General features: G+C 39.8%; 4 protein-coding genes across 6 annotated transcripts in view; 1 reads left to right on the forward strand and 3 right to left on the reverse strand.

Annotated features, from left to right (window-relative positions):
* Positions 1-26753, reverse strand: part of LOC115739986 (loganic acid O-methyltransferase-like) — a 222458-nt gene that overhangs the window by 96890 nt on the left and 98815 nt on the right. The gene's annotated exons all lie outside the window — the stretch shown is intronic.
* LOC115740022 (adagio protein 3) lies at positions 5974-10082 on the reverse strand. The gene is made up of 2 exons (XM_030673370.2): positions 9695-10082; positions 5974-7841 (listed from the first exon to the last, which is right to left on the reverse strand). The coding sequence occupies exons 1-2, from the start codon at positions 10015-10017 to the stop codon at positions 6224-6226; spliced, it is 1941 nt and encodes a 646-aa protein (XP_030529230.1). The 5' UTR covers positions 10018-10082; the 3' UTR covers positions 5974-6223.
* On the reverse strand, positions 14092-15082 carry LOC115740047. Its single transcript, XM_030673411.2, has 2 exons — positions 14666-15082; positions 14092-14385 (listed from the first exon to the last, which is right to left on the reverse strand). The coding sequence occupies exons 1-2, from the start codon at positions 15080-15082 to the stop codon at positions 14200-14202; spliced, it is 603 nt and encodes a 200-aa protein (XP_030529271.1). The 3' UTR covers positions 14092-14199.
* Positions 17456-25189, forward strand: LOC115739997 (two-component response regulator ORR21). 3 transcript variants are annotated; one of them, XM_048279471.1, is made up of 7 exons: positions 17456-18006; positions 20559-20711; positions 20790-21185; positions 21371-21447; positions 22777-23034; positions 23116-23976; positions 24729-25189. In XM_048279471.1, the coding sequence occupies exons 1-6, from the start codon at positions 17820-17822 to the stop codon at positions 23974-23976; spliced, it is 1932 nt and encodes a 643-aa protein (XP_048135428.1). In that variant the 5' UTR covers positions 17456-17819; the 3' UTR covers positions 24729-25189. The 3 variants fall into 3 exon arrangements, with proteins under 3 accessions (XP_048135428.1, XP_048135427.1, XP_030529187.1); XM_048279470.1 differs by having other exon boundaries at positions 17456-17829; positions 17865-18006; positions 22777-23976; XM_030673327.2 differs by having other exon boundaries at positions 22777-23976.

Consider the following 26753-nt stretch of genomic DNA (forward strand, 5'->3'; position numbering starts at 1 on the left):
CTAGTGATAGGCAGAGAAATAAAAAGAAAAGAAAAAGAAGAAATGGAAAAATAAAAATTAATTGAAGATTAAAAATTTTAATTATAGTTTTAAAAATAAAAATAATTAAAAATTTAAATTATTTGATAATTTTTTCTAGGAAAATCAATTCTTTGCCAAAGGACGGAAATTGTTTTTCAGTTCATTTTTAAGTCTCAATCAAACACCAAAAAATATCATTAATTTCTTGAAAAATGACATCCAAAAAATATTTTTTGAAAATTTAACATTTTTCATGAAGCAAATGGAGTTTAATGATGATATTATTTCCTTTTTTCTAGTTACACGGATCAGTCTTTATTCGCCAAAAAAGAAGAAGAAGAAGAAGAGGACATTAACATCTTTTCAAAGTCCATTTCTCCGACCGCTGGCCACCTAAAGCTATTCAAAAAAATTCCAAGTCATGCTTTGCAAGACCCGTTAAATGGTCAAGACATCAACTGATAGGAAAATGACATAAATTATTTTTGAATTTTAGCCTAATATGTAATGGAATTCCTGAATTTTAGTCCAATGTGTAAAGTGATTTATGAACTTTCAATTTGTTTAATGTGGTCCCCAAACTTTTGGAATATGTTCAACTTAGTCCCTAAACTGTGAGAAAATATATAAAGTCATCCTTGTATTTGAATTAATAGAAGGACTACATTGAACATATTCCTATAATTTAGGAACTAAGTTGAATATGTTCCAAAAGTTCATGGACCATAATGGTCAAATTAAAAGTTTATGGACCACATTACACATTGAGCTAAAGTGTATAGATTATATTAGTTAAATTAAAAGTTCAGGGATCACATTGCATATTAAATCAAAGCTCAAGGATCATTTATGTCATTATCCCTCAAATGCAACCAACAATAACTGTGTCAATCATGTCGGGAGCAACAAAGGCAGTGGGAATGCAAATGTACTATGCTGGTTTTACGGCAAGATGGATCTTGACATGGCTTGATTGATGTTCAAGGAGAGGAGAAAATTAATCATTCTCTACTTAATTTGATTTGGCCATCACTGTCGATCACTGCGGCATAAGACCACCATGTTATTGATGGTTCCGTTCAAGCCAGGACCAGCCAATCATCGGAGTGCAGCCAAAAGCGTGAAGTCGCCTGAGTGCATTTTTCTGTGTGGGCTTGGATAGGAGTAAACTAGAATCATTGGTTAAAAGGCTCGACTGATGGTCATTTGTGGAGGTAAACAAGCATGAAAAACAAGAATACCTTGGCTGAAAGCTCTTGTAGTGAATGGAAGCCTTTGGAAAACTGATAGATGCATTTCAGTGCCTCTTGAGGCAAAAGGATCTTCAATTATGATTATTTGAGATGAGTCCATGAATGGTTTATGAGCTCTCTCTTTGTTAATGGAACTTGGGGGGCTAGAACATGTTATACGGGGGCAATGAGCCATCAAAGTAAACATCAGCCGGCCCGACAAAGATACTTGATAATCCGTTTGCTCCTTATATGCTCCAGCAAACGGATCAAAGTGCTGCCTTCTAAATAGACCTGTCAAAATGAATTATAATTTTATTTCTTAACCCATATACGATGGATTGAGTTGTTATATGGGTTAATTGTATTAAATAAGTTGGTCACAAAAGGGTCTAAATATAATATGAGTATTAAATGATCGTAAATGGGTCATCGGGTTTAGAACTTACTTAGGCTCAACTCACTTCTACGACTTTATTTTTATTTTCTCTCACCCTCACGATCTCGTGCTTACTCTCCTTATACTCTCATTTAAGTTTGAGTATGAGTTTTCTAAAATTGTATTAAATATGAAAGTATTTTAGGAATATGATTTGGATCGTGTGTGGGTTTGTTTGAATGTCTCACTAGATTTGTATTGCACTAAATGGTTATAAATAGATTAAATGGATTTATTTAGATTGGACTATTTATGACCGGACCCGACTTACCCTCTTTTTTTTTTTTTTGGGGGGGGGGGGAGGGGGGGGGGAGGATGGTCAGAGATTTACCTATTTGATGGGGTCTACTTCTAAACAATTTCTCTTTAGTAGTAAGGCTCATGGTCTCATAATATTCCTGCGGCAACATTTATATTAGTGGTCCAAGAGCACTTGTTTTCATTTGTTTTGGCGGAATTTCTTTGAAACAAATATCTTTCACAGATGTTCGTTCTTCGGCATTTAAATATGATAAAAGGTCCTGTGACAATTTCGGACGGAAGAGATCTAGATAGTCAGAAAATCAACGCTCGAATTATGTAAAGATTTCAATGAAATTACGCAAACGTTATCCCAAAAGGAATTTGACTCAACCGAAATGTTGAGAAGGTACAATTCAAAGGAAATAGATACACACGAGCTTGGAAGAAATTATACAAGCATAGACCAAGTCGGAGTTTAACTCAACGGAATGACTTAGTGAGCACAATTCCTACCAAAATAATGAACCGATGCACCTAAAACTATGCAGAAGTTTGACTCTACGATAGAGCTTGAATACGCTTTGAGACTAAACCGGAGTTGGACTAAACGGCGCAAAATCTAGGATAAAGATAAACGCCGGAGTTTAACTCAACGACTATGATATGAAAGATATAGCTAAGAAAAATAAAATGAAGTGTGAAAAGTAAGATAAGATAAATTTATTGATTTGTTCTGGCCTGCTTTTGTGGATGCTCAGTGGTAGTTACTTTGTCTTGCACAGAGCTCTATGTAATTGTTGTCCACCTTCAAACCTTTGTATCCGTCTAGTCCTCTTCCCTCATTGTCCGGATGGATAGCACCCACGTTTTCCACTTTCTAAGGACTTTTGAACCGAATCTTCAAGAGGCTGTTTCAATACTTGGATAACTATTCTCCCGCCGAGAATTCTAGGCAAATTTTTATTTTTTCTGGCGCGCCTTTGGGAAATATTTCCATCTTTAGTGGGATCACTCCTCATCGGCACCAATATTTGTAGTTGCATTGTCCATCTGTAACATAGGTTGTTAATTTAGCCACGTGGTATTAACCTGTATTGTTGTCAATAGTTTATGCAAAATTTCCTCATTGATAGACACCTATAGGAATCCTCACGTGTTCTGCACATGACCTCTTTGGGTCTTGACATTATCTTCCTTTCATGTGCATAGCATGTGTTTCGACAGTCGGGTTATTTTGGGTGCCAACGTCATTATTCTATTAGACTCTCCTCTTCCATTTTACTCTGCTTGTTATGGGTATACGATGAGCACACATTCAACATAATCTACACACATAAGGTTCAAATATTAAAATTTTCTCTGTTCCAAGGGACGAGAACAACGAGTTCCTATTGTTCTCTAATGTGCGTGCGTTGGAGAATCTGATGACATGCCATGACAGCAAATTGGGTAGATACACGGACAACAAATTACAGAGAAAGACATTGGGATGTGCCAGAATATTGAATGCCCTATACACCCGGTTCATCCGAGTTGTTAATTACGCGGGATGTCCAATGGTCCGTATGAACTCGGTTTATGTGATCTATATCTAAAATGGTAAATTCTCTGGACGATGAAAATGTCATTTATGTATTCACAATTGACAATAGTTGAGGAGGTCACGACTTCTCGGTCAATTTGGTTTTTGGTTCATAAAGTTGGACAATCCATTTTTCCACATTAAATACATCCATCTTGTCTTCTAGGAGAAGAGCAAGACATTCTGTTTTTTTTTCCTATGACCAAACAAGAAGAAAGAGGGAGAGTAAGGAGCACAACTTCTTTATTACTTGAAGTTCAATATCAAGCAGTTGCCTACAGAGAATAGGAGAATTTCAAGCAAAGTGGACAGACATGGAGCGACATTCTCATGAAGAACATTAAGCAGGCTGAGACGTCACAAGTAAACATACACACATGCACAAATCAACACTCCACCGAGAGTTTATCCCTTCAATTTCCTTGTATTTTCTCTTCCATGTAAACTTTAACTCCTTGTGATTTCCTTTCCAAATATTTCCATTCCAACACGCTTTCGTTTTCTTGCATTTTACATCTCATTGCACTTGGATTCGTCGCTCCATTCAAGGCTTGGGAAAAGTACCAAAAAAATTCTAAACCTATTCAATTGGTACCAATTCAGTCCATCCGACTAATTTTGGCTGGAAATCCACGACATGAACATCGGTCCTTGCCGATCGTCCTACCTGCCACCCCTGCCTTTTAATTTTATTCTTTTCATTATGGCCGGCGAGGGTCGTGACCGGTGATAGCCCTCCCACAGGCTATCGCCGGCCGCGGGCCAAGGTCACCAAGCCCTTGCTATTGGCTGCGAGAAAAGCCCTTGCCTAGGCCACCCGATCCGGCAAGGGCAACCCTCACCTAAGTGAGGGTTTGACCCTTGCGCCCTAGGCTAGGGCGGCCAAAGGGGCCTTTGGTGAGGGAGGGCAAGGGCTTGGCGGCCCTCACCCACAGCCAGGTCGGCAAGGGTCACCTCGCCAATCACAATCACAATGAAGAAAAAAGGAAAGAAAAATTAATTAAATAAATTCAGAAAATAATTATTAAGAAATTATATAATTTCTTCACAACGGCGCCGGTTGTACCATGCAAGACAGCCGGCAACATCAAGCATTCATGCCGACGGTTTTCGGCCAAAATTGACGGATGGACTAAATTAATACCAATATAAAAAGTTTAAGACCAAATTAATCGATTTAAAGTGTTTAAGACTGAATTGATATCAATGTAGTAGGTTTATAATTTTTTTGGTAATTTTTTCCACCTTATACTCAGTGCGGAACCGCGAAGTGATGTCTACTGCTCTCAAAATATCTGCAGTTTACATCGTCTTGTAGCTCATTGATTTTCGTCAACGTAGTTTTGACAGGCGGAGGCTGATCTATTTTCACCAAAGAGAGCAAGTGAACCTTTAATGAAAGAGAATGTACATCGTGACTAGCAAAAGGAGACCCCAGCCTTTGAAAGTAGGGGTTGAAACAAACCCAGTGAGCCGAGGAAAAGACAAAGAAAATTTTTATAGAAAAAGAAACTAGGAATATACGCACTAAAAATCCCAAAACTTGTCACTTTTAATGCGATTGGGTCCGAAAATTTCTAAAAAAGCGTAATTAAAACCTAAAACTTATCAAATCTTCTATTAACTCTTTTCAACTTGGCTAATAAAAAATACTGACGTAACCTTTTTAATATTCTCTCTCCCCTACATGGCGATGACGTAACTAAAATACAAAATTTAAAGCCGGAATAACGACTTTTTAGCTCAAATATGATTTATAATATAATTTTTACTTAGAGTAACTTAAAAAAAATATGCTAAATAAATTACAGCCCTTGCCACCGTCGCCCACGACCACCAAGAAGGACCAGCGACTATGGGGAAATGGTCGGCGGGGTTCGCCGGGCTCCAGCTAGGTGCATAATTCAAGCACCTTGGAGCGAAATTTAAACGCTCTTTAAAGTGGACGTTACCTCAAATAAGTGAACATCTTGCAGAAAAATTCCATTTCAAATGAGAGAGATCATGTCAAGTGATATGGAAGCAAACACCGACCACTGAACTGTGCCCATCTCATGTAGTTACTTCAAGCACCCCTTTTGGGAAATCAACCAGCGTGAAACTGGCCGAGCTGCTGCACTAATCGAAGGAAGCCCCGCGAAAATTCACGGTGATGGTATGATGCGTACGGCTTGACTTCACACAAGGTCTAGTGAGCAGAAAAGTTGCCGAACGTTCGAACATAGACCTGGGGGAGCGGGTCCTCCGGGGGCTAAGTGCAAATGGTCCCGAGATTTTGTTGTTGATTAGGGATCTGGCCTCAAACAGAGTCCCTTGAACCACCAGATCTCTTCAATTATAACTTCTGCATACTTGATATGAACCCAATTACAACATCACCAGTAGTAGATAACTCTGTATTGGCGACTAGACAAGACAGAATGGGGAAGCAACATGCAGTTGAACAAGAAATGAACTCTCTCAAACAAGTAATAGCATGTTCACCATCAATCCGCATAATGTACAAAGAGTCACCTAGTGAACAAGGCAAATTTTACACAAACATGTCGAGGAAAAAGATGACAAGCTTCAGATAAAGCCACCAATTTACATTACCAGGAAAAGTAACTGGTGAGGGATGGAAAGGGAGAGAGGATAGCAGCACGCTCAAAAACTCTCTTGCAGGACTCAGAGCAAACCAAGAAACTCAAAGCGTCTTGTCGAAAATTACACATCTGAAACAGCATCCATATCTTGCCTGCTCGCCAAGCACAGTTCATGCAATTCATTCAGGATCCACTCTTCCCCAGTATGACCGCCTAATACCAGAACTCGCGTGCCTCCAACAACACAGGTACTGTGTCCCCATGCGTACTTCGGCGGCTGTCCTGGAGCATTAAGAATCCTCCAAGATGGCTTCTCTTCGGAAGGATCCAATAGGAAGACTTGAGATGGTGAGTGCAAGCCTGCTATAGAACCACCAAATATCAAAATCCGACCACAAGGCATGCTGACCGCCACATGGTCCAGTCTAGGAGGTGGGACCACAGCGCTTTGACTGCCGATGCCTGTCAATGCACTGCACTCCAACTGTCTCCATCGCGGCTCTTCATCGTCCAAGTCAATGGTGTAGGTCTCACCCGATCGCAGCCTCAAATGCCCACTTTTCGCCAGCCCGCCAAACATGAGGAGCTTTGTCCTCCCATAAACCGAGAGAGAATGTCCCAATCTTGACGGTGGAGCCCAAGACGTAGGGACCTCCTTCCATGTAGGCTTGTCTGTGGTGAGATCCAATAAGTAAGTGTCGCTGAGGAGTACTCCAGCATCGGTGCAACCACCAGAGACAACCAGCTTAGAACCCTCCACAGTGCAAGAGCTGTGCCAAGATCTAGGAAGAGGCGGGGTCCCACCAAAGACTTCTTTCCAAGTCGGCTGTTTTGCATCCAAATCCAGCACAAACACGTCGTTGAGCAATCCTTCCCTCCCACAACCTCCAAACACCACTAACCATGATCCATTGAGGCACGAAAGTGTGTGGCCCCACCGGCCTGGGGGAGACGATTCCACGCTCACACGTCTCCACTCTGGATTTGCAGCATCGAGGTTGAGCACAAATGTATCATCCATCGGCTGCATGTTAACCCCTTCACCTCCAAACAGCACAAGCCGATTCCCTGCAGCACAAGCACTGAAGTTGCACCTTGAAGGTTCCACCGCTCCTCCAACCGTCAATTTCCTCCAGCAAACAGCCTCCAGAGTCGTCAATTCCCTAGCCAAACGCCCCCAGCCTAATTTCTCAGTCATCCTTTCCAAAGCGCCTGTGACGTCTCTTCCCCATGCATTTTGACAAACCATCTTCCTTAGATGCTCATTCTTCGTTAGGTGGCGAATCCTTCTGCAGACAGATCCAATCGATGCCACGTCCCTTGGTGTTAGCCGTGACAAAATATTGTGCGCTAAAACTTCATCAGAAAGTTGAAGTATCCCACACATTTCTTGATGCTGTACAAAAGGCAATGGCCCATCTTTTCGAGTGTATACACTCATCTGCTCACACTCGTTGTTGTAGGTCTCCTTGAAAACAGGATAAGATATGCAGTTCAGATCAATTTTTGCTTCAGAAAACATTTGAATGCCTATTACATGCGTGACTATTCCATCATCATCGTGTATTGGAGCCAGCTTTAACCTATTCACCAAAGGAGTGCCATCCTTCCTGAAGTTGAGGAGCTCGCCTTGAAATTCAAGACCTTGCTCAAGGCATCGTCTGATTTCAGAAACAATCACTGGGTCAACCAAAGGATGCCGTCTCTGAGCACGAGGATCTCTATATTGCAAGAATCGGCTGAAATGAAGGGGTATCACAAGAGTCAAAAGAGAAGCTAACAAACTCCCAAAACCAACACAAACAGAATACTCCAAACATATCATCATTAGTGATGTGTGTACCCATATGATGGACATGAAAGAGAAGACAGTGCAAAAGCTCACGATGTCCATTAAGAAAATGTTTTGATCAGAGAGTATGGCATCCCAGGGTAAGTCCATTCTAAAACACACTATGGCACCCAGTAGAAGCAGTAGAGTGAATCATTTCTCTATTCGACAATGAGCCTTGGACATTCATAAGATTGACACAACATCAATGACAATCTTGGGTGATGATATCCCTAAATAGTTCTCCAATTGGAACGCTTGAAGAGCTTAAGTGAAAGCTGAGAAGATCATTTCTATTTCATTTTGGGGAAATCAATGAAGATAAAAGCTTTATGTCCACCTTAAGTGTAAATCAATGGTCATCTAAATTATTTTCCAGGTGTCGGCTATCTTGAGTGACTTCCATCAGTGCAAAAGAAGAAAAAATCAGCCAGTCAAAAGGATGTGATGAAAACCCCAGAACCAAAATGCTGATAACCATAAACCCAAAAAACCAAACAAAAAAAAAAAAACTTCAATCCACCATACTTGCTTTGACACGTCAAGCAAACTCTCGTTATTCCTCTTCGACACTTGGACAAAATGATCAACTCTATCTTCTTCTTGTTGTTACTACTGCTAAATCAACAAATTAAGCATTGCCACATATTCATATCTTAGAACAAGGCACTACATATAGTCAAGGAAAAAGAGTATGGCAAGACACAGTACGCGCATTTCTTCTCATTTAAAACTTGTCTATAGTACACTATTGCCCCCGTCAACACCAAGTCTTAAACTAAAGTCTAAAGATCATAACTCGATGTATCAACATGCCTTAATTCCATTACCCACGAGTTTGATTTGCACAATGACAATTGAAGAAAATTCCCCAATCCTTGCTTCACAAGCCCTCTGTCCTAAGTAAATACAGATCCAAATCTTACAAAGTCCACATTCTAAAACACATCACCAACTTGTCAACTCAAACATCTAACCAATTTTATGAAGCTTCCAAGGAGAAAAGTGCATGGAACAGAGACCAGTTTCCCAGATTCATTTACCAAGTGATGCATCAAACTGCAAGCAAGCATTTTAACCTGTGGGCCATATTAAATACCAAATTCAAATTTGCCACCTCCTTCATTACACCAACATTTGACACCCTTTTCGCCATACCTAGAACTATTTAATTTGGATATTTGGACAATCTCCCACGAGGTAGGCAGGAAGGGCCTAAGCTATGTGTGTGAGAAAAATGTCGCACAACTTGATCTTTCTTTTCTTCTCCTTTTACTCCATACATACGGGCGTAAACAGAATACAGGATTGCTAGTGCCTGTCGTGGATTCTGATTGGTCTGGTATTAAGTACACTATATCTATAATTACAAGACCACAACCCGAATTGAGATTATTACTCCTGTAAAAAGTCTGCGGTATCGTAGGATGATGTACGGTTAAAACCTACCTAACTTCACGCCCTCTCATACACCAATTAACATATCTCCCCCCCATATTCCTTCTTTCCTACAAATTCTCTCACATACCAAACGAGTAAACGCAAACCACCCAACAAAAATCCCTACTTTACAACAAATTTCAAACATCAAAACAACAAGCTCTCCTTCATTCTCCAGATAAATCCCCGGAATCCCTTCCCCAAAAGAAAAAAAAAAGAAAGCCGAGATTCTCATAATTTTCACTACCCATTTGAACAACTAAAACAGAGAAGGTTGCAAATTCCAAAAACTAAACCAACCAACATAAGAAACCGACTTACCAGTTCCGACCTAGAACCTCGTCGGCCCTATACCCGGTGAAGCTCTCGAAGACGGTGTTCACGTAAATGATGGGGAAATCGGGCTCGAGGGCGTCGGACACAACGAAGGACGTGGGGGTCAGTGGGTAGAAGGAGAGCCCGGGCTTCAGCGGGAGCTCGCTATCCTCCAACTGCTCATCGCCACCATCGTCGTCATCTTCCATTCCTTCCTCTTCTTCAAATGGCATGATATCCTCCACAACTACTTTGTATCGGCCGGTCGTGGAGCATTTGAGCCTCTTGCCGGACCCCTTAAGCTCCTCCTCTTCTTTGCTTGCCGCCATGGGCGAGAGATTCTTCAGGTTTTCGCTGTCGAGAGCGAGATAGAGCGAGAGAGGGAGAGAGAGAGAAAGTGGGGTGGGGACTTGGTTGAAATGGGGTGGAGTCAGTGCACGTCGGCGACCTTTCGACAGAAATGGTCCTGCTCGAATTCTTAATTACGAGTTTGCCATCTCGGGAAGAACCACGGTCAACTGTCGCATTGACCACTTTTGTTTTGATAGACATATGCAAGGGCGCCCTCGGCAGTTTACTGAGAGTGGCAGTTCGGTAGTTTGTGGCCAAGGGCGAGGGCAAGGATGCAAGGGAGGAGTCCACGTCGGTTGCGAGTGAGGAGCACGTGGCAGGCGGATATTTCCCGATGAAAATATCTTGGAGGGGGGAACCCACCCGCCACCATTCGGCTTCCACGTCACCGTCCTTGTCAGGGGCAGATATTTTTCTTCCCACCGGAAACCAGCCGGACCACGCGGGGAATATGCCATCATCATTGCCCCCCTTTCCCCCCTCGGGTTCGGACACGGCCCGCGAGAAGCGAGGGAAATATCCGACGGCTACGATTAAATCAAATGAATTATGACCCTTAATTTGTGCTTTAGATTTAAGGGAAAAAACAATTGTATTGAAATGAGTTTTATTATAGGCTCCCGCCATTTTCACCTCGTGGGCTCCTGATGCTTCCTGTCATGATGAGCTGATTAAGTTATCCTTCGTAGGTCTTACCATTGATTTAAAATTATTTCTTAGTCTTTTTTTTCTTTTTCTTTTTTTGTTTTTAAATTTTAATAAAAAAAAAACTTACCTACATCCCTCCCAACCAACTTCTTCTCCTTTTTCACCCTAACAGCGTCTTCCACACCCATCACATTTCGACATTTCCTTCATGTTTATCTTCTTTCGAATTTACTATCCATTATCATAATGATATAAGCAAGCATTGACTATAATGTTAGGATCCGACGCACGAATCACAAATGAAGTAAAACGTAAAAACAAGAAAATGAAAATTAAGACATGAGGTTTATTTTGGCTCACCCTTAAATTATGACTACATCCAACAAAGGATAGCACATCACACCTCTTTGTTACATTTAGGAGGATCCTTGTGTCTTCATATTAATGGGGAGTATAAACCACACCCAACACATATATCAAAGAAAATAAATGTTAGTTTTTTTTTGCAAATTATTTACTTTGCTTTTTTTTTTTTTAGATTATCCTCGTGAATTTCCCAACTTCAATTTTGGTGCAAATTTATGAGAATCCGATCAAAGATTTTATGTTGTGGTTGACGCATTCATTGTACACAACTTACGCAACGATTATCTTCTTACTTGTACTTCAGTTATTTTTTGAATAATGTTTCCTAGTAAAAAAAGAAATATACAGCTCATTAACCAAATAATTAAAAAAAAATTCAGAAACACAACAATTAATTAGCGCACGAATGACAACTATCCTCTTTCCGACCTCTATTTTTGGCATAAATAGATATTTCTATTTTTATTTCCTGGATGAGTTTATAAGCAAAGACACATGTTTAATAACGACATAAAAATTATATTCTTGAAATATAATTCGTTTGATAACAACATAAAATTTCTACGGTTGCTCACAGTTGGACCTCAATTGGTGACTAGCGGAGGGTGGTCGACGAACGGAGATAGGTGGACGGAGATTGGCATATGGTGAATGAGAGCAGGGTACCGGAGATTGGTGGTCAACTCCCATCAAATGGCGATTGATGGATGGCGAATATTGATCGGCCAATGGCGAACGGTGGCCAATGGTCCTCGGATGGCGAACGACCGCCGCCGGTAGGGACGCGAGAGAAGCGGCGGCCGAGATGCAGGAGAGAGAGGGAGAGAGAGAGAGAGACTGACCACATGCATGAGAAAGGGAGTGAGCGATGACAATAATTCTTAATTCAATTTCTTAGAAAAGTAGAAAATTTCTGCTTCTTATTTCTATTCCAAACCTATTTCTAAGCCCAAAAATTATCCCAAAAATAGAAAAATGAAATTTGCGTTACCAAACAGATTGCTGTTCCAAACTTATTATTCGGAATTAAAAAAAAAGAGAGAGAAATAAAACTCTTGTCACACCTGCCCTTAGCTATCTATCAATTTGCTATGACTATAAAAAAATTTCGTTTTTGCAGCAAGTTAACTCGTCATAAAAATTTTGAGATCACTCAAACTAACTCATGAACTGAGCAATAGAACTGCGTCGGGGGAGGGACAAGTAGGAGGTAGAATTCTAAATATGCACTTAAAATATGTGTATTGGATTTATCGAATCTTTTAATTTTGATGGATCTCACGTCGAATGAAGCACGATTTACCAAATTCAACGGCTCTTGTTTTTACGCCAATCTGATTGGCCACGTACTTGCCTGATTCATGTAATGACTCCATGGTTCATTGTATAATGAAGAACTTTCGATACTTAAAAAATTTTATTCTAATCGCATCAAATGTATGTTCCTGCGAGATTTAGAGCTTCAAAACATCTAACTTGCTCATACTTGTATTCGACTTTTATTCTAAAAGAACTTCACAAAGTTTGGAGTAAATTTGATGGTCATAGTTTATTCTAAAATGAAGAATTTGTATATGTAAGAAACATTGCTTCAATTATACTAATGCTTGATTTTGTGAAGTTCATAGCTTTTAAATCGGCAAAATGACACCTCAAGTGTCAATATTTGTGTACGACGATCATTTTGATGTCAATATATTTTTTTAGTTAACTTAAGTGCTAATTTTTTTGAAAAATCATTATTTAAGTGCTAACTCCGGTGAGGTTGCCTGAATTTCTTACTTTTGGCATTAAAATGATCGTTTTTTCTCTGATTTGGCACTAAAGTGATCTTTTTTTTTTGTAACGCTTAAATGTCAATTTTTTTGAAAAACGATTATTTAAGTGCTAACTTTAGTGAGATCGCCGGAATTTCTCGCCATTGGCATTAAAGTAATCGTTTTTTCTCCAAAATGAGCGCTATATACAAATATTGGCACTTGATATGTCCTTATTTCCTTTTAAATCACAAAAATTATTTATAGCTGTGTGTGTTCATTTTGATTTTAAAAACATCTTCACGAAGTTTGAATACAAGTTGAGGCGCCAGTCATTTACTTTCGTGCGGTATATGAGTCATATCATTACAAAACGCTGTTTCCACCATCTTTAAATGAATTAAAGACAATAAATAAGAAAATAATTAAGTGTTCATCAACTCTAACATCGAAATGACTTGGGGAATAGGACCTTGCAATTGACCACAATCCTGAAATTAAAAGAGAAATAGAGAAAATACCATTTTGGAATTTACATGATTTGCTTCAGAATTGAGATCCACATACATGGAAAGATTGACATCAGTAAAGTGGGGAAAGTGTAAAAAAAAAAAGTCATAAATCTATTGCATTGATGTCAATTCAATCTTAAATTTTTTTTTTTTGCTAATACAGTTTTAAACATTTTGCATTTATGACAATCGAGTCGACCCGCCAAATTTTGACCGAAAGCCGTTGACGTGAACGTTGGTTTTCCCACATGGCATGGTCGGCGCCGACGTGGACATTTTTAATAATTTTTTTACTATTATTTTCTTCTTTTTTTCCAATAAAATAATTAAAATAATATTTTTAAAAAAATGTCCAAACTCAAGAAAAACTCAACAAATCTCTCCATTGGCTCGAGTTTGCAGCCAAGTCCCAATTTTGATTGGACACTCTGTATGGCTGATCACAGGGTAAGGCTGCCGGCTAGCCTTGGAGGCGCTCAGCCACCCCTGCGAGTGCACTCTTCCAGTTTAACTTTCCACATTAAGAGAGATTATGTGAAACATCGGATCAAGCGAAAACCATCGCTATTGTCATACGCATACATACTCTTCCACTTTAACTTTCCTACAGCACTAGTTCTCAAATATTTTCATTACAAACGACACTAACACAACTCAAAGTGAATGCTCCGTGCTGTTAAATTATGTTTTTCTATACTGACCAATTTTTTTTTTTATATGTTTTTTCTCTGTAGGATACACAAGCAACAAAACACGATACTTGGTAAATTTACTGAAGATTAGCAAGAAAAAAAGGAGAGAAAATCTTTATAAAAAAAAACCAAAAAAAAGGTTCCATTGCACTATCTCTTTAGAAGAAAGAACTGACATGGCACGATTATTTTCGCTTGGGTGTGAGAACTTGCTTGAAATTTTCCCACGTCAGCCCTTTCTCAATGTACTCGATATTAGAAGGGTCGAAAGGTCCTTTGATTCTGTCGATCGACTTGATCTGTGCCTTCGCCGGAAGAATGCTTGTCGATGGATCCGGCGATGTTCCATAGCTCAAGCTCGAAGAAAATCCCTGGAAATTAGTTTTACAATGTCGATTATATACATATCAACCAACTCGCCTAGAAATTGAGCCAAAGGTTGCAACTATACTCCTCTATGCTTGTAATTTTCATAGTGTTAGTTACCCCTAGCATTAGACCTTCTCTAATATGAGAAGTAAGATTTTCGCGTTGACGTATCGCCTATGTTATCTTCCAAATATTCTCAGAAAGATTAATCTCGATTCGGTTCAATTCGGCTTATTTAGAAATCGATTAGACTCCATTCAACATAACTTCAGATGGACTAACCTTATAAATGAGGACTTCTACCTCCTCTCCGTCCACAGCGGCATGCACCACAAGAGCTTCTCCTCTTGCGGACTGGCTGTAAAGCTCCAACATCACAATCTCCTTGTTGTGGCCGTGCTCTTCCCCGTCGCCTCTGTCTTCCTCATCCTCCTCCTCGCCGCCGCCACCGTGCCGCACCGATCTCCGCCTCGCTGCACACGGAACGCTCGTGTTGTGTGGACGGCTCTGGCATTTCCTTTGAGCTCCGAGTGTGGATTTCGTCCTCGTGGGTGTGCGAGGTTGTTCATGAGTGGTGGGGAGGCTTGGGAGCTTCGGCGGTGAAGGAAGGAGGGTCGCCCATTTGCCTGAGTTGCGAAGCATTTCTGTGTGCGTGGGTGTGTGTATGGTCAAACGTTGTAGTTCTGAGGATAAGGTCATGCCGTGCGGCGTGACCTATTAGTTGAAGTCGGGGAAGAACCTCAACCTACTCTAATTTTGATTTTTTTTTTTCATATTTTCTTTCTACGATTTCTCCGAAAATTTGAAATTAACTGCGTTTCTCACGACTTTGAGAGAAATGTCGGACAATCTTATACGATTTGATTTTTTTTTAACACTTATATATTTTGAGGGCCTATTATCTTAAAATATGGAAGGATATAACGTTTATATTATTCACCATGAACTAGGTGAGCTTTCACTATTAATGTGATGCGTCTACATAAGATGTGACTCATAGATATCTCATGCCTCATGTGAGATCTCAACATTACAGCAGACTTGGATTAGTCATTGCCCTAGTTTAGAAAGTGGCATTGGCATCGAATCAATCTGTCTCTACGTTTGCATAGGGTCAATCGTAACATCTATAAATTTCTAACACAAGCACTCGATGCCACTTTCATGGAATCAATTTTATCTTCAAATTTTTCACGCTTTTACCCTAATGCCTAAAGCCCCGCTTTCAAGTGGATTTTCACTTGAGACAAGAATTTAGACCACGACAAACTGGAGTCATGACAAAAGTAAATTGCCACGAATTTTCTAGATTTAGTTAAAAGTGTCGTTGTTGGACCTAAGTAAAGTCCTTAAACCGCTTCGGATATACCGTCGAGTAGGATCGTATAGTATTGTTCCATATCTAGGGTTATTGTAGCAAAAATATTAGCCCATTGGATTGGCCTTAGGCCTGTCCAATCAAGCCTAGGCCCTCATTTCTTGTGCAAGGCCCAACTTCATACCTCGATCGAAGCCCAAGCACCGGATTGGCACATGGGTCCTACCCAGAGAAGGAAAAAATGTCTAAAAATTTCTAAACCTATTGTATGACGACTAATTCAGTACTAAATTTTTTAATTGTGCAAATTTTCAGAAATGACTAATGTGAGGATTTAGTTAGCGCTAGCCATTTTAAGTGGCATGATCAGACCTGAAGCATATAATTTTTTAATATTTTTATTTGCTTCATTTTTTTCCTTTTCCTTTTTTTTTTCCTTTTCCTTTAGCCGATTGTCGGGTCTATGCGATGGCCAACAAGGTTGACCTCACCTAGTAATGGCGCCTCGCCCGCCTCGGGCAAGGCCAACCTCACCTAGCGACGGCAAGGTCGAGCCTTACTAGTGGTAGGACCCTTACCTTAGGCCGGTCTTTGGTCATGGCCGAGGGTCGGGGGATTGACTAGAGGAAGAAAGAAAAGGAAAAAGGAGAAAATAAAAATAAAAATAAAAATAAAAACAAAAACAAAAAAACAAAAACTATTAAAAAATCAGGGAAATTTTAAAAAAATTAAATTTGTCTAGGTCGGCGCTAGCAATACCACATAAGACAGAGATATGATTAAGTCGGCAAATCATCAAAAGGTTTATGACTAAAATTGGTAGAATTAAAAGATTTAGTATTAAATTGGCAAATTATCAAAAATGCTTAGGAGTAATTTGACACAATTAAAATGTTTAGGATTAAACTGGCCGCCATACAATAAATTGAGAAATTTTTGGATAATTTTTTCACCCCGAGCAATTAGCCCATAAGGGGGCCTTGCCTTGCTCATAGAGCAAGCTTGGTGGAGATATGCTACCCCCAAAATCCCGAGACACTTCCCCTCTCTTTCGGTCATTTCATCACGCATGCGCTTTCGTGACGAAAGTATCGGCATGCTAAATTCATGTGTCATTAATGTGTTTGGAGCGCTAATAATGTGTCAATGGCATGTCGAAGAGTATCGGATATTCAGACATGACAAGAAAGCCTTTGGAGAATGTTGGTGCTTCTTAGGCTACTAGTATTAGGCTCCCTTTTTTTGGGGGGGTCCAAATATTAGCCTATTAGCTTCCTCAAAAACGGCGACGTAGCAAAACTTCAGAACAGATTAAACCACACGCGAGGGCGGTTGCGGGTGGGACTGGGACTGGGACGGACGGTGGGCCACAATTATCCCATCGACTGCCGCGCCCCAATTATTGGAGCTTCCTCTCCCCCGCGTCGACTCTTCTTCGCCACCTATCCCACCCATCAACCCACATTATCTTCACCTTAATCTCAATTCGACCCGAAAAAAACAAAACCTTAATCTTAATTAATTAATAAAATCACAAGCTGAAATGCTGACTATTGATGACGTCATAAATCGCAGCGGCGGGGGCTCACCGGACCTCTCAGACGGCGCGTGAGGTGCAGAACCCTCGTCAAGAACGCCGCGGCACGTCGGGGCTTCATTTTCACTTTAACGAGAATTAAATGATGAAATTAAGAAAAATGAAAAAAAAAAAACACACTGCAATTGGAAGACCAGAAGAGCCGGTAGTGATTTAGTATTATTATCATCGTCGCCGTCGTCACACGATTAAAAAAAGGGTCGACTTCAATGGAGTCTCTCTTCATCACCTCATCATCACCGTCATCTTCTCCCTCCCTTCGTCAATCATCGCGCCGTCCCTAGTCCTACCGACCTCTCTCCGAATCCGCAACCGACGGGGCCGGCTTCGTCCCACCTCCCGCCCTCGCTTGCGGCTCGGAATTCTAGGGTTCAACGCTCTCAGATCCGTCGACGCTCGGCGTCGTCGACTCGGTTCCCCTCCCCTGGCGGTCGGGGAGCGGCGCTTTCCTGGTTTCACGGATGCTGGTGCGGGCTAGAGCTTGACGTTCCTTTTTTTCTTGGTTCGAGGGGGTCCGGGCGATGGATGCCTTGCAGAGAGTGGTTCAGCCGCCGGGCGCGGGCGGCTACGGCCCGCACGCCTCGAGCAGGGGTGGCGATTTGGCCGTGCCTGGTCAGTTTCCGGTTGGTCTGAGGGTTCTCGTGGTGGATGACGACCTCATTTGCTTGAGAGTGCTGGAGCAGATGCTTCGCCGCTGCTCGTATAACGGTAGATTGCTTGATTACTTAGCCCGATTTCGTTAGTTTCGTCCGCTCTCGTTTTCAGTTCGCGCGCGAATTTCCAATTTTGCCGTCGTCTTGGTGAGTCGAAATGGTTTCTGTGAGGTTGAGTAGTCTTAGTTCTCAAGTAACTATTTCGTGCTCGACCGTGGAGTCCAACTTCCAAGTGCTTGAGTGGGGATCGATAGGGTAATTGATCCCCATGGAAGTGGGTTATTGGTAAAGTTGGCATGCTCTTTCATTTCAAAGCAATTGCTCTTAGGGCAGATCAAGCTATATTTCTAAGTACGTCTGCTAGTTGTAATAGATTGACAGAGTGAGAACAGATGACACATATTGCTCAATCTTAGATGGACAACTTCTCTTGATGGATCATGGCTGAAAATATGTTGGGTATCTGAGGCAGTGGAGTTATGTGTTCAATAAGTATAACCTGGAATATTGGGGTTTTGAGTGTTGATGGCATTTTGTTGGTAACTTCATTTGTTACTACTTATTGCTTGGATTTAGAGATGATATCATCTCCTTTTCATGTGCTGTGAAGTGCTAGGTGTAGAGAAGGAGGGAATAAATGACAAAGAAGTAGAACCATACTATAAAGAAAATGAAACTGTTTGAGGAAATGGACCTATCTGAGGATGTTCTGTGGATTGCTGGGACCTTTCTTACCACTAACCGTGCGATACCAACAATCTCAGCAAATGCGAGAGTTAAAGGCTTTTGACTGTTATTGCTAGACATCTGTAGTTCCATGGATATGCGTAGTATACTGCCTTTCTTCTATTAGAGTAAATTTGATAACTAAAATAGCTTAAATGTACAGTTATTGTCCCTCACTTTCTGCATAGGTACAAAGAGGAATCATACTGCCATGGCAATTGTGGAATAGAAAAAGAGTTTGCTATAAAATAGATGGGTTTGAAATTGTGACAGAGAAGAAAGGGCTAATGTCAAGATAGTAAGCAGCTATTTCATCAAGACCTTTTGTTTTCTAGACCTTTTGGAAATCGTGTATATGCAATTAGCTTTGTCCATGAATTCCAGCTTTTACAACTCAACAGTTAGTTTCATTTTTTTCATTTGGAAGTTTGTGAAAACTTGAGGAAAATGTGAGATTGGATGACACATGAATGATTAAATTCATATTATAACTGACAGTATCTTTGGTTGGGGAGATTTGGTGGGAAGAGAAGAGATTTATGGGAGGGACTTGTAGAGTGCATTGTTTGTTTGGTTTAACTGGAAGGAGTTGAATGAATATGGGGAGATTCTTCTTTCCTCTCTTCTTAATTTTAAGTAACTTCTGAATCCCTCCAAGTCTCACCAGAAGCTGGATGATTAGGGTGGATTTGATTTTTACTTATCATTTATGTCACTTTTGTTTGATCTCTGTTTATTTCCTTTGTTGCCGTTTCATTCTCTCGATCTCATCCAAATTTCTATAAACTTAAATTCATTCTTTTCTGTTTTCATCTTTTCTCTAGTGATTATTTCATGGCTTTCCCTTGTTTACAAATCATGCTATCCAAACATAGTGTAGAATCCGAGAGCATGTTTGGTTGATGGAGAATGTTCGAGAGCATCCAGGAATGGAAACAAGTCATGTAGCAAAATATGAGGAGCATGTTTGGTCATGGTCTGGATGGTGGCATGTAGCACTTAATCATCCATAGAATTTGGTTCTCGGAAAGGCGAAGTGCCAAAAAAAAAAATTGACACTACCTGAAAGCCACATTGCGTTGGTTAACTTTTTGTTACAGGATATTTCTTTTAAGGAAGCACGCAAAAGTGGAAGCTGAAAAACTTGTTTGAGGAAATTCAGACCCTGAATGTTATATTTAATTGAAAAAAAGATGGAGGTAATTGGTTCCAGACAAGCAAAGCATCTCTTTTTTTTATTTTATTTTATTTTATTTTATTTTATTTTTTATTTATATTCGGTAGTGAAATTAGAAAGAGGAAAAGAAATAATGGAAGAGTGCTCGGTCTTAAACAATGATATCTTGATGGTAGATGTACAAGGTATGCAAGTATACAAAGCTCTTCAAGGTTGAGGTTATGAGTTTGAGGCGCTTCTCTGGTTACAACCCATTTATACTTTGTACATGTACAGTACTATGAGGTCATTTAATTTTGAATGAATTAAATTTATACCTCATTTTTGTGGAAGCCAATTCGTATCCTAAAGATGATGTAAGGAATGGGAAAATTGCTATATCATAATCTCCACACCGCCTATATCACAGCATGGAAGTACTCACTAGGGCATCTTACGACCCTTTTTTTTTTTTTTGGGTAATACTGTTGTTAGATGCCCTTTGTATTGCTTGGAGAAACTATCGTAAAAAAAGTGATGTTTGGTGCCACAATCTGCAGTTCGTTCCCTTTTTTCTCCTTCATTTTGGCTTAGCAAAGCCATAATTTTCTGGGTGACAATGTATATGATAAATAAGCAACTAGTTCACAATTTAGAGCTAGCTGAAATTTTGGGGTGTAAACTCTGGTGAACTCTTTTGATGGCGTTTTTTTTTTTTTATGCAGTTACAACTTGCTCCCAGGCAACTGTGGCATTGAATCTCCTCCGAGAGAAGAAAGGCTGTTTTGACATTGTTTTAAGTGATGTTCACATGCCTGATATGGATGGTTATAAACTCCTCGAACATGTTGGGCTCGAGATGGACCTTCCTGTTATTAGTAAGTACTACTTTGCTTGCTTGAGATTTGGATTTCCCTTTTGTTATGAGCACTAAATTTGACGGAATCCTACTGCAGTGATGTCTGGTGATGGAACCACGAATGCTGTTATGAAAGGAATTAGACACGGGGCATGTGATTATCTTATTAAACCTATTCGCCCTGAAGAGCTTAAGAATATATGGCAACATGTTGTTAGGAAAAAATGGAATGGAAATAAGGAGATTGAGCATTCAGGAAGCTTAGAAGATAATGATCGGCAGAAGCGAGGAAGTGATGATGCTGATGGTTCTGCTGTTAATGAAGGGGCGGAAGGCTTGCCGAAAACCCAGAAAAAGCGCAGCAATCCTAAAGAAGAAGATGATCCTGAATTGGATAGTGATGATCCTGCTACATCAAAGAAACCACGTGTAGTGTGGTCGGTGGAGCTCCATCAACAATTTGTCAGTGCTGTAAACCAACTTGGAATTGACAGTATGGTCTTAGACCGTAATTTTGCACTTTGTTTCTCTGTGTGCTGATTTTATCATGATATGAAGGAACTGAAATTAGAAATAGTGAAGGAGGTATCCTCATTCTAGTCTTCAGGACATAAGCATCATCAATTTTGTAGCCACTGTTTGCTACCTCTGAAATGATTACTTTGGTTTCTTTTTCAGAGGCTGTGCCAAAACGGATCCTAGAATTGATGAATGTTCCTGGCTTAACTAGGGAGAATGTTGCAAGTCATTTGCAGGTTTGTTTATTTCTCCTTCCCTACATGCCAGTCAGTTTTCATTGGCCGTACATCGTTTCTTCTATATTGATAGCTCTATCAGGGAATGGTGACCAATATACTCTTATGAGAAACATCTAGGCTTTTGTGTCAAAAATTTAGAGGCCCAAGTAGTCGATATGTGTTACCAAGTTATTTTCTTCTTTCATGTCAAAAGAAATTCTTATCCTTTGGCACTTTGAGACAGATACTAGACAAAATGGCTAGAAGTAAGGCAGGCTTGGAAGGTTCCAAATAAGCATTGCGTGGGGATGAAGGTGAACTTTGTCCAATCAGTAGGATTTTTGGCTGTTGTAGCTGAAAATCCTTGATGGCAGAGCTGTAGTATCAATGAAATTTTAGAGCATTTTTTCGACATACCACTTTAGTATTTCTAGCTGCTTGTAATTCTGTTTATGATTTCTTGCTGAAATGCTTGTAAATTAAAGAAATGCGGCTTTTCAATTTTTTGATGCGGAAGAACTTGGTTTTGTGGATTTTAAGGTTACTGTAGGTTTCACTTGGATGAGGCTTTAATTTCTTTGGATATGTTTGAAAACTGAAAGGGAGCCTATTGCTGAATGTTGCATTGCTGCATCAGATCATAATCTTAGGTTAGCCTTGATTTGCTTGATGAAGTCTAAATCGGCTGTAGATATCTTGGGAAGTTCCTTTTTTCTGAATACAGTAGCTGAAGGGACTTGATGTGAGGATTCTATACAGTTCAGAATGTTTTCAATGCAGAGGCTATTTTGTAGCTCAAATCTTTCTATTTTCTGAAAAAGAACCATTAAATCACATGTTACCTCTTCGCTGTACCGCGGGTTTATAAGAATTGTTATCAAGCCATTTGGTCCTTGGTTGAGTATTGGAGGTTGGTTCTTGGTAGAAGTTACCATCAGATCAACTTTCTTTTTTTTATGGTCCTCTTATGGTGATCATTCAGTTAAGAATGAAAAGAGGTGGCATAGATGCAAGTAGGAATAGTTGTGAACTTGTGAAAGGAAATGGCGTCGTTGCAATGGCGTGGAACTTACATTATTGGTCAATCACAGAAAAAAGTTGAATAAATTAACTTGTTATTGTGCTTGCCATTATTTCTTTTAACTGCTTTTGATGCTGATGTAGGATGAATAAATTTTTATTTGTAGAATTCAATGGTTTTGCAGAAACTGAATACTGTTGTAACCGCTGTTGAACTGAACATGATATTATTTGTTGTCACTTGCACAGAATGTGTAGTTGATCTAGTTTGCATATTGTCATCTTGTCTGGGTACTGAGTTTTGCTTGCTGTGTCAAATAATTTCAGAAATTTAGGTTATATTTGAAGAGATTAAGTGGAGTAGCTCAGCAGCAAGGTGGGATATCCAGTTCATTTTGTGGACCTGGAGAACCAAATGTCAAGTTGGGTCCCCTGGGAAGATTTGATATCCAAGCTTTGGCAGCCTCTGGCCAGATTCCTCCACAGACATTAGCAGCATTGCAATCTGAGCTTTTGGGTCGACCTACAAGCAACCTAGTGTTACCGTCATTCGATCAGTCAACTCTCTTACAAGCTTCCATGCAGGTATCCAAGTGTCTTCCTGTTGAACATGGTGTGGCATTTGGTCAGCCTCTGATTAAATGCCCATCTAATGTCTCCAAGCAGTATCAACAGTCCATTCTATCGACTCAGGATGCTTCTTCGGGATTTGGACCATGGCAGGCTACTAGCCTTAGTACGGTTGGAAACAATAACATTGTTCCAGGGTCAAGTATTCAGAGTAATAACACTTTGATGGATATATTTCAAAGACAGCAGCATCAATATCAGCATAAGCAGCAATTACAGCAGCAGCAACAACTACCACAACAGCCTCTCCCGGAGCCTAGCCGTTTAATTAATGTGCAACCATCTTGTCTTGTTGTTCCCCAGTCATCAGCTGGTTTTCAAGCAGCAGGTAGTCCTGCTTCTGTAAACCAGAGTTCCACCTTCAATAGAAGTACTGTTATTGACTACAGTCTTCCGTCATATCAAGGCAATGCTGCTTTAAATACTGGTCTGGCCTCGGATAAAGATCTCAAAACCCCTGGTGTACTTAGTGGGTACTCTGTACAAGGTTCCATTTCACCGACTTTGTCGTCTAGTTTAGCGAATGCTGACAGTAGCAGTAGCTGCCAACTTCGGAACCCATCGGCAAACTATAACATCATTGGACAAGAGCCAGGTGCTGTTTCTAATTTTTGCAATATCCAGGGTTCTTATGATGCTAAGTCAGGTGAAGCCATTGATCAAGGATCGCTAAAGGATCTAGGATTTGTTGGTAAGGGATCCGGCAACCCAAGTCTCTTCACAGTTGATGAATTTGGACCTCCATTGAAACACATATACAGTGGAAAGGTCCATCCGGAGAATGGTGCGAGTAGAATCAAACGAGAACCGAGCTTTGACTTTGTGGATGCAAAAGTTTCTATCCCAGTATTGGAGCAACTTTCTTCGAATGATCTTATGAGCGTTTTCACGGAATAGGTGAGGTTTATTTCTGTTTTGTTGTTCTTCTGTCCATTTTCTATGCACATCGTATTGGAACAAATCATGACTTTACCTATTATGTTATGTTCTTTAGTCGTGTCTTTCCTATTGTTCTGGGATCTCCATTTTCCCTTTCGATGTAGGACCTTGATCAATTTTGTTGCTATATCATAGACAGCCTTCTGAGAATATAAGCTGTCTCAGTGGCTGTTCCTGCATCCCTCTGTATCAATGTCCACTTTCTCCTTGGACATAGGACCATGTCACCTTGATGGATTTTTTGTTAGCAAGTCGCGGATAATAACCATGTCAAATATGTCAGCAGTGAACTGATTATGAGGTGGTGATAAAATTGACTGAGTGTGCACAATGATTGACCTTTTCAACAATTACCTTAAACTATGTTCTTCCAGCACAATATGTATGAGAAACTGCAAGGGTTCTTTGCCTCTCTGCAGGCACTTGTTAAATTATGACTACTGAATTTCGGCATGTCCAAGGGATCTTACAGAGCAGTGGTTTTCTTCATTGAGCTCCTACTTTAGTACGATTGGCATTACGTCCACTACATGCAAGCTGGGAATTGACGTCTTTACCTGTCATTTAATTCACATGGTTTATGACTTAATGAATTTACAGTCAGTATTAGTTGAAACTTCATAAACACGTTCATTCATAATTATCTGATTTCCTAAGCTTGCAATAACCGTAGTTACATGCAATTGACTAACAAATTGCCCTTTCCACAGGATGCTTATGCTGTTTGATTGGTTTGGAGGCTCTGTTCCATTTGATTGAGAAGTGCAGATTTATTCACTTCTTGAGGTGGAACTGATCCTGGTTCAAAACTGTAATGTTTACTTTTAGAGATTTACTAATTGTTCCCGAACCGCCTGTGTAAATGCATTTCATTAAACTTATGGATAGTTCTGAGGCCAAAATAAGTTGTACGTAATGTTTAGGGGCTTGGTTTCACCATTCGGTGTCACATTGGACTGATGTGTAGTCATTTGGACTAGGATGTCAATATCCATTTATTCATTGTCTAACTTCTTATGCTGTGATACTGAAGCTGCTGTTGTCTTTCCTCGAGATGCAGAAAACTGTTTGTAAACCTTTAATGCTGAGGCTGGTTTTGCCGCCACGACCATTTGACGGGATTGCTTCAAACAAGCAAATCCCAATCTTTGATATATCTTCTCACTTGCAATTGCGTGTTCTATTTCTCGGTCTGTTTCTTCCGAAGACGTGCTATTGTCTTCCTCCCCTGAATTGAGGACATATTTGGCCCGTGGGAAAAATAAGTGGGATACGGGACTTATTTCCAGCATGTTTAGTTGGCATGTGGAGAAGCCACTTCGCCGATAGATCGAAAGTTGCTTTTCCCTCATTGAGAATAAATATTTACGTGATTGGAATTTCTGCCTACATAAATTCTTTTATAGTTATTTTTTTTTTTCTGTAGAATCTTTCTGTGCACGAGTATAAGTTACTTGTGCAGTAAAAGCGTTGTAGCACTTGTGGAATAGTTATTGACGATCAACACATATGAAGTTCCTTTTATCTTTTTCATATCGTGTAAGCGTTGCTAATTAAAGATGAATAGACTGTTAAAACTTACTAGGATGCGATTAAGTAGCATTTCTTTAACTTTTTCATTGAGAAAAATAAGGCATTAATAATCGAGTGATTGTGCCATTTTTATCTCTCCCAGTTATTAGTAAGGAAAATTGTAGCATATGTCAGAAACTTAAATTTAATTTTGCGAGATTAGCGATCTATCATAAGGACAAATAGCTTTCATCCTCTAAATTGTTAACAACTTCTTCATAGTTTATTTGTGAATCAACAGTCAGTCCTTGAATTTAGAAAGAGTACATAAATACAATAAGAACCCGTTTCAAATGGAAAAATAAGAAAAAGAAATCTTGTTCTATTCGAAATTGCCACTGGTATGAGGATGATGCATAGTTATTTTCATACCGGAGGAGTAGCGGCTGCCAGCCGATCTATTTATGGAGGATAGATGAATGTTTGGATTTACATGACTATCTTTTACATAGGTTTCTAAATATCAAAAACTTTTTACATGAGATCTTAATTTTTTAGAACGACTTGATTCAGTAACTTGGCACTGGACGTTTCCCAAACGAGCACTATTGCTTCGGGTGAATTTAATACTACACGCCTGTTGGCATTTCAACATTCCTTCTTCTTTTAGGGTACCAATTATTGTGTCTGCAATAAACACTGGCTTAGCCAAGTGAAAGAGTTGTTATGCATAAGTATCAATTTTATAAAGTACGTCGCTGATTAACTTGTTAAATAATTAATAACATTTCCTGCATTGGGTTTGTTTTAGAATATTTGTCAAATTTGAGTCCACAAAGAAATTCAACCTTCTTAATTTGGTTAGGCTTTTTAATTTGAGTAGATTTCCTGAAAAATATCTCCTATTTTGGATCCAAGTATCGCGCTTGTGTGTGTATATATGAAGAGATGGAAATTCTACCTATATACACACACAGTAAAGGAAGTGTTAAGATTTTTATTTTTTCCTGTACGTTTATTGAGTGAATTTTCTACAAAAGATTATGATATAATACTTGCTGCTTTACTTTGGGTATAATTAGTGCCTGGGAAACACCCGAGCAATCGAACGATTGTAAAATCTGTACTTCATGCATTCATAGTATATTCCACAGCGATTGGCCCTCCACCTGGAGTAGGTACAAAACTCGAAGTGAGCCAGCTGACTTTTTGGCATCTTATCA

This window comes from Rhodamnia argentea, chromosome 5 (assembly GCF_020921035.1).
Source record: "Rhodamnia argentea isolate NSW1041297 chromosome 5, ASM2092103v1, whole genome shotgun sequence".
In the NCBI taxonomy this organism is placed as follows: Eukaryota; Viridiplantae; Streptophyta; class Magnoliopsida; order Myrtales; family Myrtaceae; genus Rhodamnia; species Rhodamnia argentea.